The 19,084-nt window shown below is 35.1% G+C and overlaps 1 protein-coding gene across 1 annotated transcript; it reads left to right on the top strand.

Moving 5' to 3' along the window:
* Window positions 1-758: 758 nt before the first annotated feature.
* galnt3 (UDP-N-acetyl-alpha-D-galactosamine:polypeptide N-acetylgalactosaminyltransferase 3 (GalNAc-T3)) lies at window positions 759-17,158 on the top strand. Its single transcript, XM_059500618.1, has 10 exons — window positions 759-1,365; window positions 4,066-4,238; window positions 8,404-8,553; window positions 8,984-9,218; window positions 10,528-10,645; window positions 10,832-11,032; window positions 12,291-12,422; window positions 12,584-12,685; window positions 15,249-15,401; window positions 16,713-17,158. The coding sequence occupies exons 1-10, from the start codon at window positions 869-871 to the stop codon at window positions 16,824-16,826; spliced, it is 1,875 nt and encodes a 624-aa protein (XP_059356601.1). The 5' UTR covers window positions 759-868; the 3' UTR covers window positions 16,827-17,158.
* Window positions 17,159-19,084: the final 1,926 nt, after the last annotated feature.

Here is a 19,084-nt window from a genome sequence, read left to right as displayed (position 1 = left end):
TAAAACATGTTTTGATAATGAAAAATATGCATCTGTTGATTATTATTTAGGTATTCACATTACAAGGGGGAAACCTGCATGCAGTTTAGGGTTGAATGAGCGAACAAAAAACATGTTCAGTTTTCCCTTTTAAGTTGTTTATAGCAAAATAATGTGAATCAAAAATGAGATGCAGTTAAATCCATATTTGTTACTAAAAACATTTTGCAATTTCATTTTGCAGACACAAGACCAAGCCAAGTGTTTCTGTTGCTTATTGTTTCACAAAGTGTCAAACCGCACACAGTTGGCTGTCTGAAAAATATTTTTAGTAAAGCATATGCATCTAGTTGTATATCTTTTTTGATTAACGTTATTTCACCTTCACAATATACAGTACCCATTCTAGGGTTACCAGAAATGTACAAACAGAGAAGTGTTATGCCTCATGAAAATGTGATTTTTAAAAAGATTGACAGAACTGTCAAGTCTGATATTTGTAATATGATTAATACTTTTCCATTGGTTAAAAGGGCCAATTATCATTTGGAAAGTTTCTGTTCGAATTCTCTCCAAGAGAATGTTGTTAAAGAAATTAAGTTCACAAAATTACCTCTCAAGCGAAGAAGGATTTCCCAGCCACCTAAAAGAGGCTTAAATATCAAAGAAAACATTTACGTTGGACACTCAGAACTGGAATTCCTAACTTTTCCATTCTCAAACGAGTTGTCAGGAGTGTTGGACTTGTTTGCAGTGCTCTGCTGCTCGTATATCAATGTTGTCTTTTCGTCCCATTCACAGGTTTGACAGGCGGTGATGTTACGCACGGGGTGTGTGTCAGGTGAAGCATTGTTTCTCACACTCTGAGTGCCGGCTTCGCCTCAAAAGAATGACGTTCTTCCGCAGGCTTCTGCGCAGACGACTGCACCCATGGAAGCTGGCCATAGTGGCGCTGGTGTTCGTGACGTTCCTGTTTCTGATGCAGCGAGAGGTGGTCAGTCAGAACCCCCAGGACGAACCCTGGCTCAAAGAGATTGTGGAGAAACGAGACGGCGTTCTTGAGATGGTCATGGGGGCGGTGAATAACCTCCGGGACGCTATGCCCAAAATGCAGATAAAGGCTCCGGTGAGGAAGCAGGAGAGCCAGGGCAGTCTGGGCTGTCTGTCCGGATACTACACGGCCGCTGAGCTCCGACCGGTCCTTGAAAGACCACCACAAAACCCCACTGCCCCAGGGGCTTCTGGGAAGGCTTTTCACACTGACAATCTGAGCTCGTCGGAGCAAAAAGAAAAGGAGAGGGGAGAAGAGAAGCACTGCTTCAACTTGTACGCCAGCGATCGGATCTCGCTCAGCAGAGACCTCGGCCCTGATACGAGACCTCCTGAGTATGTACTACCTGTTTGCTTTAGACACTTCTACAGACATTTTAAGGGAATAGTTCACCTGAAAATGAAAATTAGGTAAAAATTTTCTCACCCTCAGGCCATCCATCAATGGTTCCATTCATTGGAGCACATTTCAATAAATTTAGCATTGCTCTGCAGTGAATGGGTGCCGTCAGAATGAGAGTCCAAACAGCTCATGAAAACATCACAATAATCCACAATTAATCGACACCAATCCAGTCTGTCAGTTCATGTTTTGGGAAGAGAAAAAGCTGCATGTTTCAAAGAAACAAATCCATCATTAAGACGTTTTAACTTTAAAACATCGCTTCTGGCTGAAATATGAGTCCTCTATCCATAACATTGCTTTCTCAAGTAAAAGGATGTAAGCGAAAACACTCCAAAACAGTTTGAAACAAATATATGTTGGTGGATTTTGATGAGAGAGGGACTTTTTCACTGGAGGAAGTATTATTATCGAATGTGGACTGGTATTTTGACCAGAAGCATTGTTTTAAAGGCAATACACTTTAAGGACTGTTTCTTACAAATATTCAGCTTTTCACTTCATAAGACATGAACTGATGGACTGAAGTGGTGTGGATTACTTGTGAAGTTTTAATCAGCTGTTTGAACTCTCGTTCTGACGGCACCCATTCACTGCAGAGGATCCATTGGTGAGCAAGTGATGCAATGCTACATTTCTCCCAATCTGTTCTAATGAAGAAAAAAACATCTTGGATGGCCTGAGGGTGAGTAGAATGTATTTTCTTTTTTTCATCAGTTGTTATTATTTGGATGCAATATCGGTCTGTTTCACTTTTTTTTTATTCCCACAGAAAAATCAAGGAATTTAATAATAATAAAAAAAATCCAGGGTTATACAACATTTTTTAATTATGCCTAGCTTTTAATGATTTAATACGATGGATTGTGTGCTCTGTGAGCCTCATTCTTGAAACATGAGCAAAGTAGATGTGCATTAATCTATTCTAGCATTTAGTTCAATAAAACTATTTATGTAAAAACTAAATTATGACTTTGTTCATGTTTCATATAAAAGTCCCTGTAAATGCAATCTATATGACATTTTACCTAGATTTAAAAAAAACAAAACGACAGCAACATCATCCAGTAAGTATGACTGTACAACAGGAAAAGGCATGTTTAAGTGGAGATTCATCAGTCAAAAAGTGTGGGCTCCCTTTAATGGTAAGCTGAAAGAAAGAAATATAGTCATGTTGAAGCGCAACTAGAGTAAACATTTTAGAAGGTCCTTGTGTAAAACTAACATGCAACCAACCAAAAATAACATGAGGAGACCACCTTGTAGATTGAAGTGGTAGTATAACTCCATTGCCAGCAGAGAAAAACACACAAATAAAATGAGGTCCAAAAGTCTGAGACTATTTTGCATTTTCCAAATGTTTAAACTAATTTTTAATATCTAACCACATCATGTTTTTAGTATTTGTTATGTGGCATATAAAGTGCACAATCTAAAGGATTTTTGAAAGGATTTTGAAAAATGTAGAATGTTAGTGTGAATAGAATCTAGAAAAGAATTTGTTTATCTGTCAGGATAATCAGAGACTCAGTGGAACTACAGACTAGCTTTTGTCCTCAGACACATTATTTAAACATGTCTACGCAGATATTGCTACCAATTACAGACTGAGACAAAACTGAGCTTTTTCTCTAATTAAACACGTTTGTTCTTGCCCTGATTGCTTTAGTGGAGTGATATACACAAAACCTTTTGGTTATTTTACTCTAAAAAGGCTGAGAAGGGTGATTGTAATTCATCATTAATTCTACCAAACAGCCATTATAGCTAAATTAATTACATTTTTATTGCAAGACGTAACATACAATATAAATCTAGTTAAATTAATTATGTAATATTACCACCAATATAAAAATACACGGTACTAAACAAGTATTTTAAGGTGAAATACTTGAAATGAAATGATGAATCAGTGTTGAACTGATTCAAAATCACGGACAGTTTCTGATTCTCAGAAATCAGTCAAGCTTTCTAATTCGAATTAAAAATAGAGACAGAATTAGGATTTTTATATATATATATTTTTTTATAAGTTTAAATGCAAAATGTAAATTTATAATTATAAACAATATAATTATAATTGTGATACTGTAATATATTTTTTATTTTGCATCAGTTTTTTTATTTTAATTTGTTGAAGTTTTAGTAATTTTGTTGTGTGTTTTTGACTTTTTCGTTAGTTACTGTTTTTTGTCTATTTAGTTTTTATACATGTTTGTTTCAATTTTAGTTAGTTTAGTACAAATAAAATGAACAGACATCTTTTGACTTTAATAATGTATTAATCAATTCTGAAATTAACATAAATTAAGATTAATAACTGTTTTAGAAGTATTTTAAATGTTAGTTAGTTATCAAACAAAACCTTTCTAAAATGTTACCATTATTTTGTATTGTATATTTTTATTTAATTTTATATTTGTATTGATATTAAAGTCAATGTTTATTTCATTTCAAGTAACTTTATTTATTTATTTTTAAAGGTTTTATTTTAGTCTTTAGAAAATATGTTAGCTTATTAGGTACAATATATTGCCTGGCCCTAATCTAGGCATTTCACAGACATCTGTTGAATAAAACAACCCCCCCCCCCTTATTTCTCAGTCTCTCTGTTCTCTCTTTTCCTCTCACAGATGCATCGAGCAGACATTCAGACGCTGTCCACCCCTGCCGACCACAAGTGTGATCATCGTCTTCCACAACGAGGCGTGGAGCACATTACTGCGGACCGTCTACAGCGTCCTGCACACCTCCCCTGCGCTGCTCCTCAAAGAAATCATCCTCGTGGATGACGCCAGCTCTGACGGTAACTCACCTCTAGCCTTCAGTGTTTTAATGGGTGTCCGGTTTCACTCAAGCATCCCGCTTTACTGAATTCCTGTAGGCCTGCTGACACTCGGCACTCGAGAAGCAGGTTACTACAGGAAACAGAGCTGTTTGGGAATGTTCTCAGAGGAGTCTTGCTCAGCCGGTGAAGCTATAGAGGCCTATCAGCGGACTCTTAAAAAACAGATCTTTGACAGGTGGAAGAGCATTAGAGCAGTGGTTCCCAACTGGTTTTGCTTCAGAAGCCAAATTTGACATTAGACCTCAAGTAGCGACTCAACAAAACACAAAAATGCATGAATTTTAATGGTAAGACTTTACAATAAATTCCCATTTGTTAAGATTAGGTCATTAACAAAGATGAATAACTACTGTAACAAATTTATTGCTCCTCATAAGTCGATGTTAGTTAATGCATTAATGATTAGGACCTTATTGTAAAGTGTTAGCATTTAAATTCCAGCAATATCAATATGCGTATGATTTTTCTAAATTAACTAAATGTTTCTTAGCAACTAAACCATATGTTTTGAGGATGTTTTTGTGCATTGCATATGGGAGCCCGTTTCCACCACTGAGAAAACAAAACATAAAAAAAGGTTATTGCGACTTTATATCTCACTATTCTGTGAAAAAAAGCCAGAATTGTGAGATATAAAGTCACAATTGCAAGATAAAAACTTGCGATTATGACTTTTTTCTCTCTCGCAATTGTATCATGTTTGTATCATTATTTCTCATAATTGTGTGATACAAATTCGCAATTCTGTCTTTTTTCTTATAATTGGGTGATACAAACTCGCAATTCTGACTTTTTTCTCAGAATTAGGTGAGTGTATCATGCAATTCTGTCGTTTTTCTCATAATTGCGTGATACAAACTGGCAATTCTGTCGTTTTTCTCATAATTGCGTGATACAAACTGGCAATTCTGTCGTTTTTCTCATAATTGCGTGATACAAACTGGCAATTCTGTCGTTTTTCTCATAATTGCGTGATACTCTCAATTCTGACTGTTTTTCTCATAATTGCATGATACAAGCTCGCAATTCTTTCTTTTTTTGTCATAATTGCGTGATGCAAACTTCTGACTTATTTTCTACAGAATTGGTTGAGTTTGTATCACGCAATTATGGGGGAAAAAAGTCAGAATTGTGAGAAAAAAAGTCAGAGTTTCCTTTTTTATTTTTTATTCAGTGACGGAAACAGGCTTCCGTAGTTGCATGACCTGCCAATGATATTTAACTAACTTTAACTGAATGGCAAATAAGTTGGCCCCAAAATACCACATATTTGATCAGTAAAAAACTGTAATATTATAAAATATTATTACAATTTAAACTAACTGCATGTGAATATATTTTACTTATTATGCAAAGCTGAATTTTCATCATCATTACACCAGTCTACAGTGTCACATGATCCTTCAGAAATCATTCTGTTACGCTTATTTACTGTTCAAGAAACATATTGTTATACATTTTTTGTGGAAAACTTTTTTTTTTTTTTCAGGATTGTATGAGGAATCTTAAAGTTCGAGAACTTTAGAAAAGAGAATATAAATAAATATATTATATATAAAAAGGTAATGGTTCTGTTCATGATTAGTTGTATTTAGCTTAGATTAGTTATTATTGTTTTACTGAACAGATCAGAACAGACCTGCTACTATCCATTATGTGTTGAGAACCACTGCACTAGATCTCATCTATCGTTCCCCTGGTTGAATCACGCAGGGACTCTTGGCTGCACGCCATGCGAGAAATTAAAGCCAGGGAATTGGCTTTCAACTTTTCTTTAACACTCCCTCTTCTTTTAATTACACCCTCCGTCTCTCTTTCTCAAGCAATTCCAGCTTCTGCTGAGAAAGACCAGTTCTGTGTGTAGATCCCCGCCCTCGGAGCAGGCCAAAACCTATAGGACGTCCCGCTGCTCTGCTGTGAATCATTTCAGCCGCCTTCAGCAAGCTTAGTGTTGCACCTTTACTCTTAAATGATTCAGAGGAGGATAATACATATTATGTGATATCATAAATCACAATGTCTGGGATGGGAAAGGCACATATTAAACTGCAGCTTCCTAAGAGACTCATAATTTAAAGTAGTTAAATGGTCAAGAAACTCTCCCTGCTAATTAAAAAATAAAATTGCTTTAACCAGACCAAAGAGGTTAGGCTGGCCTGTTGTGATGGTTTATGAGGATTTTCAGGGACTTGTCAGTTAGTTTTTCATAGTTAGATTCACTACTAATTAACTAGTATTCAAGTTATTGAATTAAAAAAAAATAATCTTGAAGACTTTTCTACAGAGATTCAAACGAATCAGTGCTCTTTCCAACCAGTTGAACCGAAAATGATTTCTGTTCAGTCAAGTCCTTTTATTTGTGCATGCGTGACACTATTTTTAGGTAGTTACTCCTCAGTTCTGTATAATATATAATATTATACCAAAGTGCTGGTCAGGGGCTTTGCCCTGAGGGCTGCTGGGAGACTGTAGACTCATGAAAGGAGATATTTATACTTAATAAACCCATACACACCCATATCTACTAGATTAAAGGTGCTGCTTGAGCTTTCTCCTGCTCCTTTGCTAAATGAGTATTATTAAGTCTTTTACCCCAGCATACTGAATCTAAAACATACCCTGACGGAATACTGAATCAGTTTGAATGAAGAACATTACATTTAATCATACGCCTTTTTAAAAGTAACAACTTTGGAAGAAGTTGGAAGAGCACCAGGTGTAAAATAAATCTGAAATGTGTTCCAAAACCTATTGAGTAGCATTGCTGGATGCAACATGGGCAGCTGCCTTTTCAGGGAACATCCAAACTGAAGTGCCTCCATCTACGCTTGATGTTTAATAGGCATAGAAATACTTGAATAAGCTTAACACACAAATATTAAAGGGATAGATCACCCCCCAAAAATTTATTCTGTCATTAATTACTCACCCTCATGTCATTCCAAACCTGTAAGAACTTTGTTCATCTTCAGAACACAAATAAAGATATTTTTGATGAAACCTAAGAGCTCTCTGACCCTTCATAGACAGCAAGGATCCTTACACGATCAAGGTCCAGAAACATAGTAAGTATATCGTTAAAATAATCCATGTGACATCAGGGGTTCAACCGTAATTTTACGAAGCAAGGAGAATACTTTTTGTGCACAAAGGAAACAAAAATAACGACTTTATTCAACAAATTGTCTCTTCCTCATCAACCTAAAGCACTATTTTGGAGAGTATCACATACGTAAACAACATATGCAACGCAGATACGTTATTTATGTTCAGATAAATGCACAAACAACGTAAACAACTTACTACCTTGCTCTCTATGCGAGGGTCAGAAAGCTCTCAGATTTCATCAAAAATATCTCAATTTGTGTTCTGAAGATGAACGAGTTCTTACAGGTTTGAAACGACATGATGGTGCATAATTACTGACAGAATTTACATTTTGGGGTGAACTATACCTTTAAATATATACTGTTGTTCACAAACATGTAATTGGTAAGAGTTTTAGATTTTTTTGAAAGAAGACTCTTTCTGCGCACCAAGGTTGCGTTTATTTAATCAAATATACAGTAAAAAAAAGTTGCTATATTATTTTAATATAAAATGTTTCCTATGTGAATATATTTAAAAATGAATTTATTTCTGTGATGCAAAGCTGAATTTTCAGCATCATCACACCAGTCTTCAGTGTCACACAATCCTTCAGAAATCATTCTAATATACTGATTTTCTGCTCAGGAATCATTTCTGATTATTATCAATACTGAAAAGACTTAAAATTGTTATGGAAACTGTGATACATGTTTTTGTTTGTTGAATAGAAAATGTAAAAAATATGCTACAATTTATTCAAAATGGAAAATTTTTGTAATATTATAAATCTTCCACTTCACTTTTTATCGATTTAATACATCCTTGCTAAATAAAAGTATTAATTTCTTGGCAAAAAGAAACATGAAATATTTATAATAGCCATTTGTCTAATTTCGTCCACCATCTGGATGAATATTTTAATGCATTCTGAGAAATAATAAATTCCTTAATATTTTGCAGAAAGGAAAGTCTATCAATAATTGACTGCAATATGCACAAATGCACATTGTTTTGACATTTCTCTTTCTCACAGAGCGACTAAAGGACGAACTGGACGAGTATCTGAAACAGCTGCACATCGTTCGCGTGGTCCGTCAGCGAGAACGTAAAGGCCTGATCACTGCGAGGCTCCTCGGGGCCTCCGTGGCCTCGGGCGAAACTCTCACCTTCCTGGATGCCCACTGTGAGTCACTTTAAAGAGCCAGTCACTCCCACTCAAATGTGCTGGATTCACATTAATAGGGTTTCTCTCTTAATAAAAACACACTCTTTATGACAAGCCTGTGGTCAGTTAGAGCTACTCTGCACTGGAACGAATCTGATGCTTTTTTAATTCCGTCTGAGTTTAGGCTTGTTAAACATTCATGAAGTGTTTGTGTCCTCCGCTGGTGTGGTTGACAGGGAAACGGTCAGCCAAAATGCAGAAATGACTCAAATTGATTAAGAAGACAGTTTTATTTATTCATCTGGGCTGTGTTCATGCATTTGGGTGTTTGTAAGTAGGTACTTTTGAAGTAAATGAGAGTAAGAGGTGATGGTGTAGCCTAAGGAAAGGAATGTACTGAAAGACTTCAAAGTGATTTTATCATGCAACTCCTGCTTGGTTTGTTTAGGTGAATGTTTCCACGGATGGCTTGAGCCGCTGCTGGCCAGGATAGCGGAGAACTCCACCGCCGTAGTGAGTCCTGACATCACCACCATCGACCTGAACACGTTTGAGTTAATGAAACCCTCACCGTACGGACAGCATCATAACCGGGGGAATTTTGACTGGGGCCTTTCTTTTGGTTGGGAGACCCTTCCGGATCATGAGAAACGGAGACGCAAAGATGAGACGTACCCTATTAAGTAAGAAAACACAGTTCTGAACAGTTCACACAAAAATAAACATTGTTTGCTCTTGCAATGACTTTCCGGACCTTTTGAACTACTTTTATCAAACGGATAGTTCTGATCCTTGATTCTGATTGGCTGAGCTGCGTTCAAATCTGTTGTAAATGACACTACAAACAAACACCGTTTGTTTACTTCTGTGTGTTGCTTGTTGGAACACCAACTGTTTCTGAGGAACTACATTGTTTGGTGGAAGAATACTGAATTATTAATATCATAACATAACACTTTATTTGCTCTGTTTTATTCTGTGAAACGTATATGGAATAACCATTTTATAAAAGCACTGAGCCCCATGAAGCCGTGGTTTACAGTGAATTTATAACGGCTAAGGGGATTTTAGTAACACCCCTTAACTGTTATAAATTCACTGTAAACCATGGATGGCTTCTTGGGGCTAACTGCTTTATTGAAAGACTCACCAAGGCTGCATGTAATTGTAAAAAAAAATGGTAAAATCAGTAATATTACTATTTGAAATAACTACTTTCTATTGGAATATATTGTAAAAAAGCTATAAGCCCCAAGAGGCCCTAACAACACCCCTTAGCTGTTATAAATTCACTGTAAACCATGACTTCACAGGGCTTATTGCTTTTATAAATCGGTTATTTCATATACATTGTAAGGTTTACAGAATAAAACAGAGCAAATAAAGTGTAATGATTTAAACACAGTACAAGCTAACTGAGACTTGTTATAGCACTTATATATCATTGCTCATTTTGTTGTTTTTGATTGCTTCCATTGTCCTCATCTGTAAGTTGCTTTGGATAAAAGTGTCTGCTAAATGACTAAATGTAAATAGACTGTATTCCTCCTCCAAACAATATAGTTCTGAAATAGAACTTCTGCAGAAACAGTCTTGGTTCCAACAAAGTGGTTGCCAAGCAACACACAGACGTAAACAAAGGTGTATGTTTATAATGTAATTTACAATAGCTTTGAACGTGGCTCAGCCAATCAGAATCAAGGACGAGATCTATCTGTTTTGTTAAATGTAATTTATTCCTGTGATGCAAATTCTCTTTTTGTTTAGTGCAAGAGAAAATGTCATACAGGTTTGAAACAGCATGACTATTCTTTAAATGATTTGACTAAATAGATTTGATAATACTCAGGTGCTTATTCGGATTTCATTGTTTGTTTTCCATTAAACCGTTTTATTATCCACGCACACACAAAACACACATTTCAGTCATTTTCTGTCTAATGAAACCCATTCAAAGAAACGTTTACCCTCTAATCACATTTGCCCTCACAGGACGCCAACGTTCGCAGGGGGACTGTTCTCCATTTCCAGAGATTATTTCTACCATGTAGGAAGCTATGACGAGGAGATGGAGATTTGGGGAGGAGAAAATATTGAAATGTCCTTCAGGGTGAGTCAAAATAGGTTTTGCATGCATCTTTTATTAAAAATAAAAAATGATTTTAATGACACTGTCTTTATTTAATATTTCGGCCATGAAGTTTCCTAAAGTCTGTCTGTGTTTGATTGAATAAAGCTTCCTTTTCTTCTCAAATTAGTTCACAACCTGACCTGCTGCTCTCGTCTCGTCCTTCAGGTTTGGCAGTGTGGAGGGCAGCTAGAGATCATCCCCTGTTCAGTCGTGGGCCACGTGTTTCGCACAAAGAGTCCGCACACCTTCCCTAAAGGCACGCAGGTGATCGCTCGCAACCAGGTGCGTCTGGCTGAGGTCTGGATGGACGACTATAAAGAGATCTTCTATCGGAGGAACCAGCAGGCCGCTCAGATCGCCAAAGAGGTACTGCTCCCAGAATTCCCAGGCTTTTTTGTAACAAAAGCAAAATTGCAGTTCTATTAAGATGCTATGATGGATTTAATTGGAGCAATAGTATGGAGCAAAGAGTAGTGTGCTGCTCCCAGCATATGAAGAGCTGTCTCACTCCTGTTACTGCTCTTCTGTCCTTCTCTTTTGCCTTCATTTGAAAGGACAGTAATTAAAGAAATAATTTTTCATTTAATAATATATATATATATATATATATATATATGTGTGTGTGTGTGTGTTTATAACTTTAACATTTTTTACAAATAAATGTATTTTGTAAAAACTTGTTATTATTATGAATATATGTTCATCAAATATATGTGGCAAAGGGGTTATAAACAAAAAATAATAATGATAATAAACAGTAAAGCATATATTTAAAAATCATTTTAAATAAATACAATTGTTTTATTTGTTTATAAAATAAATTATTAAATTGAAATGAAATTGTAATTATTTAATGTTTTTATTATTGATCATTACTGCATTTAAATAAAGTATTTAAATAAAGCATTTTAACCCTATTGAGATCATTTTATAAGTATTTTATTCTATTTGTGTATTTTATTAATACTTTTTTATTTTATTTGTATAATTAAACTGCCACACAACAGTTGTGTTACACAAAAAACTGCAATTGTTTTCTATAAATAAAATTATTTAAATAAGGCAATTAATTCAATATTGAAATAAACCTGTACACTGAGATAATTTAATCTATTTAATGTACCTGTATGTTTTATTATATTTTTATTTTCTTTTATGGACACAAGTCATTACAAATATCTTATGTTGTTACACAAATAGTTTTTTAAATAATTAAGATTTAATACAAAAGTTAACTAAATAAAACCTTATACTGATGTAATTTTAATTAACTAAACTATTTATTTTAAGTTTTATTATATTGTTTACATTTTATTTACATAAACAATTAAAACTGCCTCCCTACAGTTGTTACACAAATTGGTTTTGCCTGCACTTGTTTTAAAGGCATTGTGGAGTTAAGAGTTAAGAGACTGAGGGCCTTCTGGCAGGCTTTCATCGTGCTGGTCTTCTGCGACCTAAACCACAGAAATCCCTTAACATTCTCAATGTGCAGCCAAGACCTGCTGCTGGTTCATAAGCGTAGACGGACAGCTTTAAAGTGGAGCCTCAGACAGCCTGTGGGCAGCTTTAATATGAGATTCAAAGGCAGTTTCTGTAATGAAGCTACCGTCTCTCTCCACAGCGCTCTTTTGGAGACGTCTCAAAGCGTGTAGGTCTCCGGGACAGACTCCAGTGTAAGAGCTTTTCCTGGTATTTGAAGAACGTCTATCCGGAGGTCTTCATGCCCGATCTCAGTCCGCTGCAGTTTGGTGCGGTGAGTGTGTGTACAGTGGCTGGGACGTCCCTGTATTTCTCTGGTGTTTTGTCTGGCCGCTGTGCTTTCCCACCGTGCAGCGGATCTCCGTTCTGTAAAAGCTTGTTTTAACAGCTTTCATTTTACAATCCGTTCCATCTCCTCCTTCTGTCTCCCTGCAGATAAAGAACGTGGGGAAGGAGGCCTGCTTGGACGCGGGAGAGAGTAATGAGGGAGGGAAACCTCTCATTATGTACCCCTGCCACGGGATGGGAGGAAACCAGGTAATTAAAGCAGGAACAGATTGTCCTGTGAATCAATCGATGGAATTGACCACATGAAACCACTCTCATTTTTAAACTGTTTTGGTACATGTAAATAATAATCATTGAAATCAAGTGAAAGTGATTTATTATTTTCTTTTACATAAAGGAACATTTTATATATATATATATATATATATATATATATATATATATATACATACAGTACAGACCAAAAGTTTGGTCACACCTTCTCATTCAAAGAGTTTTCTTTATTTTCAAAGAAAATAAAACTATGAATTAACATGTGGAATTATATACATAACAAAAAATTGTGAAACAACTGGAAATATGTCATATTGTAGGTTCTTCAAAGTAGCCACCTTTTGCTTTGATTACTGCTTTGCACACTCTTGGCATTCTCTTGATGAGCTTCAAGAGGTAGTCACCTGAAATGGTCTTCCAACAGTCTTGAAGGAGTTCCCCGAGAGATGCTTAGCACTTGTTGGCCCTTTTGCCTTCTGTCTGCGGTCCAGCTCACCCCTAAACCATCTCGATTGGGTTCAGGTCCGGTGACTGTGGAGGCCAGGTCATCTGGCGCAGTACCCCATCACTCTCCTTCTTGCTCAAATAGCCCTTACACAGCCTGGAGGTGTGTTTGGGGTCATTGTCCTGTTGAAAAATAAATGATGGTCCAACTAAACGCAAACCGGAGGGAATAGCATGCCGCTGCAAGATGCTGTGGTAGCCATGCTGGTTCAGTATGCCTTCAATTTTAAATAAATACGTGTCAACAGTGTCACCAGCAAAGCACCCCCACACCATCACACCTCCTCCTCCATGCTTCACGGTGGGAACCAGGCATGTAGAGTCCATCCGTTCACCTTTTCTGCGTCGCACAAAGACACTGTGATTGGAACCAAAGATCTCAAGACCTCAGACCAAAGCACAGATTTTCACTGGTCTAATGTCCATTCCTTGTGTTCTTTAGCCCAAACAAGTCTCTTCTGCTTGTTGCCTTTCTTTAGCAGTGGTTTCCTAGCAGATATTCTACCATGAAGGCCTGATTCACACAGTCTCCTCTTAACAGTTGTTCTAGAGATGTGTCTGCTGCTAGAAGTCTGTGTGCCATTGACCTGGTCTCTAATCTGAGCTGCTGTTAACCTGTGATTTCTGAGGCTGGTGACTCGGATGAACTTATCCTCCGCAGCAGAGGTGACTCTTGGTCTTCCTTTCCTGGGGCGGTCCACATGTGAGCCAGTTTCTTTGTAGCGCTTGATGGTTTTTGTGACTGCACTTGGGGACACTTTCAAAGTTTTCCCAATTTTTCGGACTGACTGACCTTCATTTCTTAAAGTAATGATGGCCACACGTTTTCCTGTACTTAGCTGCTTTTTTCTTGCCATAATACAAATTCTAACAGTCTATTCAGTAGGACTATCAGCTGTGTATCCACCTGACTTCTGCACAACACAACTGATGGTCCCAACCCCATTTAGAAGGCAAGAAATCACACTTATTAAACCTGACAGGGCACATCTGTGAAGTGAAGACCATTTCAGGTGACTACCTCTTGAAGCTCATCAAGAGAATGCCAAGAGTGTGCAAAGCAGTAATCAAAGCAAAAGGTGGCTACTTTGAAGAACCGAGAATATGACATATTTTCAGTTGTTTCACACTTTTTTGTTATGTATATAATTCCACATGTGTTAATTCATAGTTTTGATGCCTTCAGTGTGAATCTACAATTTTCATAGTCATGAAAATAAAGAAAACTCTTTGAATGAGAAGGTGGGTCCAATCTTTTGGTCTGTACTGTATATATATATATATATATATATATATATATATATATAAACATAAAATATATAAAGATATAAAACTATACAAATAGTCCATAGAATTTGAAATCTCTCTCTCTCTCTCTCTCTCTCTCTCTCTCTCTCTCTCTCTCTCTCTCTATATATATATATATATATATATATATTTAAATCAGATGAAGGTGCTTTTGAAGTACTAATTTTATCTTTTATTTTATTTTCATTAAAGGAACAAAAAATACTCCATGCAATTGTTTTTGATGTTTTATTTATTTATTTGTTACCGTATCAGTAAAAATATATAAAAAATAGTCCATATAGCTCAAGCACTATATTATATAATATATTAAATATCAGTGTATTTAATATTGTGTAATATATATATTTTTTTTATAGAAATGAAACAAAAACTACAAAATAGTCCATACAATTGCATTGTATGCATGTATGTATGTATTTATTTTCTATTACAGGAACAGGACAATTTTTTATAAAAAAGCACTATGTTATCTAATAATATTATATAATATTTTAAATCAGGTGAAGTTGATTTTATTGAGTTTTATTTTACATTGTTTGAACTCAAGCATGAAATGATATTTGAATGATTTTCAGTTTCTATAGGTGCATCTCCAATATCATTTTAATTAGTTCCCTTAGATCTGTTTTTCAGAAGCTCCCAGGAGTTTCCAGGCAATCATCTTTATCTGTTTAATGAAATGTTTTCTGGTGGTGAAGGTCATTTCTCTCCTCTGCTCGTACAGTATTTCGAGTACTCGACCCATCACGAGATCAGGCACAACATTCAGAAGGAGCTCTGTTTACACGGGACGGATGGAGTCGTCAAATTAGAGGAGTGCCAGTATAAAGGTCACAACACCCTCACAGGACCTCAGCAGAGATGGGAGCTCAGAGAGGTAGAACGCCAGAGCTCTCGCTTTCTCTCTTCTTCACAAGCCTCTGATCTTTAGACTAAATCTCAAACAGCCCGAGGCCATGCTGTGTTCCTCAGCTCACCCCTCTCTAAAGCCAGCATTGTCTTTAGAGGCTTGTCATCTCCTGTTGTGCTTGGTAATGCTCGTTTTTATCAAAACACTGATTTACAATATGTCTGGCTTTGTTGCAAAAACTAGTGAGCCTCCTTGCTGTTTGCTGTTTACATAGACAGCTGCTTTCTAAGGGAGCATCCTAACCATCATGTGACCTTAAAAATGATAGATTTGGAACAGCAATGATGCAAAACTCTAGCAAGCATAACCAAATATTGATCAAAATACATGCCAATTGATTGATATTTTGATTGATATATATATATATATATAAATCAATAAGTTTCTCTTTTATTTTATTAACAGTCTCTTGTGCTCAAGGCTGCATTTTATTGTTTACATAAAAAATGGTAATATTGTGAAATATTGTTCTAAATTAAAATAACTGTTTTCTATTTCTTTGATCAAAGCTGTATTTTCAGCATCATTACTCCAGTCTTCAGTGTCACATGATCCTTCAGAAAAAAAGAGATTTAATATTTGCAAAATTAATTTAATTTAATTAATTTGTTAAATTAATTAAAAAAATTTTGCTCTAAAATAATTTGGCATTTTTTGTATCATTTATTTAAAATTCTTACTGAGCTAGAAAACTAGATTCAGCTATAAATGGATATATTTACATTCCATTATTTAATCAATGAATCCAATTAATTGTGAAATATTATTATAATTTTAATCTTAATATATTTTAAAATGTAATTTATTCCTGTGATGCAAACTGAATTCTCAGTCTTCAGTGTCATGTGATCCTTCAAAAAAAAAAAAAATTCTAAGCTAAAATAAAAATCTAATTTATGGAAATTAATTTGCCAATTGAATTAATTCAAAGTACATTTATAATCAACATTTCTCTTGCTCCATCTTCAATGTGTTTTTATTTTTTACACCAATCTTGTGGCATTACACTATGGGATTGTGTGCTAAATTTGGCCTTTTGGAATAAAAACTCTGCACACACCTATAATGCTTTAAAATGCAGCCTACATAGGAAGCTCACCTGTGTAACATCAAAACAAAACTTTCTGATCAGACTAAACCAATTCAGGAACAAAGAAAACGAGAGAAAAGAGCTTGCCGTCCATCTAATGCTAGTTGAAGCCTGCTAATGTTTGGTTTTGTGGTTTGGCTGGACTGCAGCACTGATAGATCCTGCTCTGTTATTTACTCCCTTCACAGGATCAGCTGTTCTATAACAAGGGCTCAAAACAGTGCCTGACCGCTCGACATGAGAACCCCTCTCTAGTGCCTTGCAGTCCAGCTGACAAGTACCAGCTCTGGGTCTTCACATGAACGGCGGAACCAGTGACACACACACACACACACAAACACACTCTCAGGGTCCAAAACTTAACTTCTTGCCACAGCTGCCAATGAATTCAGAAAAGTTTACATGCCAAAATGATTTCTTACTGGCCATGAAACTGTCGTTTACAGTATTTTTTTTTTTATATAAAAATATGTTGACAATTAAATACAGAGCATATTGGTTTGTAATCTAGAAATTTTTTATTTATTTATTTTTTTACCAGGAATTTCACTATTTAAAACAGTTTAAATAAGTTTAAATAATTTAAATGGTTTTAAATAATGCCGACTGATTGCGCCAACAAAAGCAAAAGCATGAGCATAAAAACACAAGATATTGTTAAACGTTAATATCTTTACACTCTTAAAAATGAAGGTTCCAAAAGGATGTTGTTGCAGTGATGCCATAGAAGAACATGTTTTAGTTACCAGAATAACTTTTCAGTGAACAGTTTTTAAAAGATCTATTTTGAAGAACATTTAAAAAATCTAAAGAACCTTTTTCAACAATAAAGAACATCTTCTGCATTTGAAAGGTTCCATGGATGTTCAGGGTTCTTTACAGAACCATTGATGCCAATATAGAACCTTTATTTTTAAGAGTGCGTATGAATGGAATTTCTACTCTTGCACAGTACCGTTTTATCCGATTGATTTAGTATTTGATGGTTTATAAGTATATTTGGGAATTCCTTAAAAATATGTTAAAACAAATATGCCAAAAATTTAATTTAAATTTTTTTTTAACTTGATTCAGGGCTTAAAGTAAATGGTGCGGGATATCCAACTATATTGTATTAAAATGTGTTACATTTTTAAGTAAAGAAAATATAAATTACAAGTTTTTTTTTTAATCCTCAAATTCACTTTGTCTTTTTTTATTCCAATGCAAATATAAAACAAACAACAAAAAATCTTACAAATGTGATAAATGAAAATATGCTTCAGTTGCATGTTTTTATTATTTTTTTCACCTATTTTTATATATATATATATATATATATATATATATATATATATATATATATATATATATATTTATATTTATATATATATGCATGGCAGAACAAATCAAGGTAATTACAGACCAAACTGTGGGCATCTTTATATTACAAGTATTGAACGCTTGACCAGAATCATCAAATTCTCATCCTTATTTATAATTAACATTTATCTTAACTCATTCACCATCTTACTTTTTGCCTTCCTTTTCAGCAGATGCTTTTTATGATTTATGATCAGATGAACTTACGATCAGTCTAACAGTCACAGTTAAAGTGAGTAATATTGCTGATCTTTATAATAAAGTCAAAAACAAACCATGTTTTATTCACTTGCCAAAGCAATTTTTTTTTGTTGTGTCTGATGCATTGCAAGTGTTAATTTTGGACCCTGAACACACACAAGCACAAATTACCGGACAGTCTTCTGTATGACACAGACCTTTAATTTATTTTTGTATGTGGAAAATATTGCTGCTGGAGAAGCTGAAATATCTATCTAAAGACCAAAAACGGAGCACATACAGACATTCCTGGCTATAGGGGCCGAGGCACATGCAGTGATTTGAAGTTTTATTTTCTCTCTCTGTCTTTCTCTCCATTTCACTCCATTATGTCTGAAAGACTACAGGACATGTGTCCTCACGCGGTGACTTTTCTAGTTTTTATACCCGATGAGCTCAACCACAGTGATGCTGAGTATCCGTTGCATTCTCGTCAATAATTCTTCAAATAATTGAATGCAACATGCAGATATCACAGCACCAAAGACTTCCTGAAAGTATTTGCTTCATATTCACTTTTCACAATGTGAGTCTATTCTTTTCTTTAAATGTAGTGGAACAAAGTTCTGCAACACATTTTCTGCTCTGTAACTTATTAAAAAAATAATGTTCTGTTGTAATTTAAGAATTATTTCTATAAAATGATTCAGCAGACTTTCAGAAATAGGTTCTGGTCAAACTGAGACACTTCAGCTTTCAACTTTTCAGCGAGGATTGACAATTTACACTATTATTAAGTCAACATTTGGTAGTATTAGCTGCAGAAAAAAACTATAGATTTATCACCAAGTAAAATAATAATTTGAACAAAATACGTTTGTTCGTTATTTATTTGAAAAATAAGAGCAAAAAATGTAATATTATCAGTTTTTTATTTTAGAAGTGCAGCAAAATGACATTCACTAAAACTAAAATAGTAAAATTAATGTTCATGTAAAAGGGTTTCATCCTATAAAAT

Source organism: Carassius carassius, chromosome 19 (genome assembly GCF_963082965.1).
Source record: "Carassius carassius chromosome 19, fCarCar2.1, whole genome shotgun sequence".
Lineage (NCBI taxonomy): Eukaryota > Metazoa > Chordata > Actinopteri > Cypriniformes > Cyprinidae > Carassius > Carassius carassius.
The sequence above is the reverse complement of the archived record's forward strand: the minus strand, read 5'-3'. Positions and strand labels throughout refer to the sequence as shown.

What these genes read in the sequence shown, in the direction of transcription:
- galnt3 (XM_059500618.1), top strand. Translation starts at nt 869, where the DNA reads ATGACGTTCTTCCGCAGGCTTCTGCGCAGACGACTGCACCCATGGAAG. An exon ending in ATATTGAAATGTCCTTCAGG is followed by an intron (nt 10,646 to 10,831) that starts GTGAGTCAAAAT and finishes CTCGTCCTTCAG; the next exon opens with GTTTGGCAGTGTGGAGGGCA. An exon ending in ACGGGATGGGAGGAAACCAG is followed by an intron (nt 12,686 to 15,248) that starts GTAATTAAAGCA and finishes CTGCTCGTACAG; the next exon opens with TATTTCGAGTACTCGACCCA.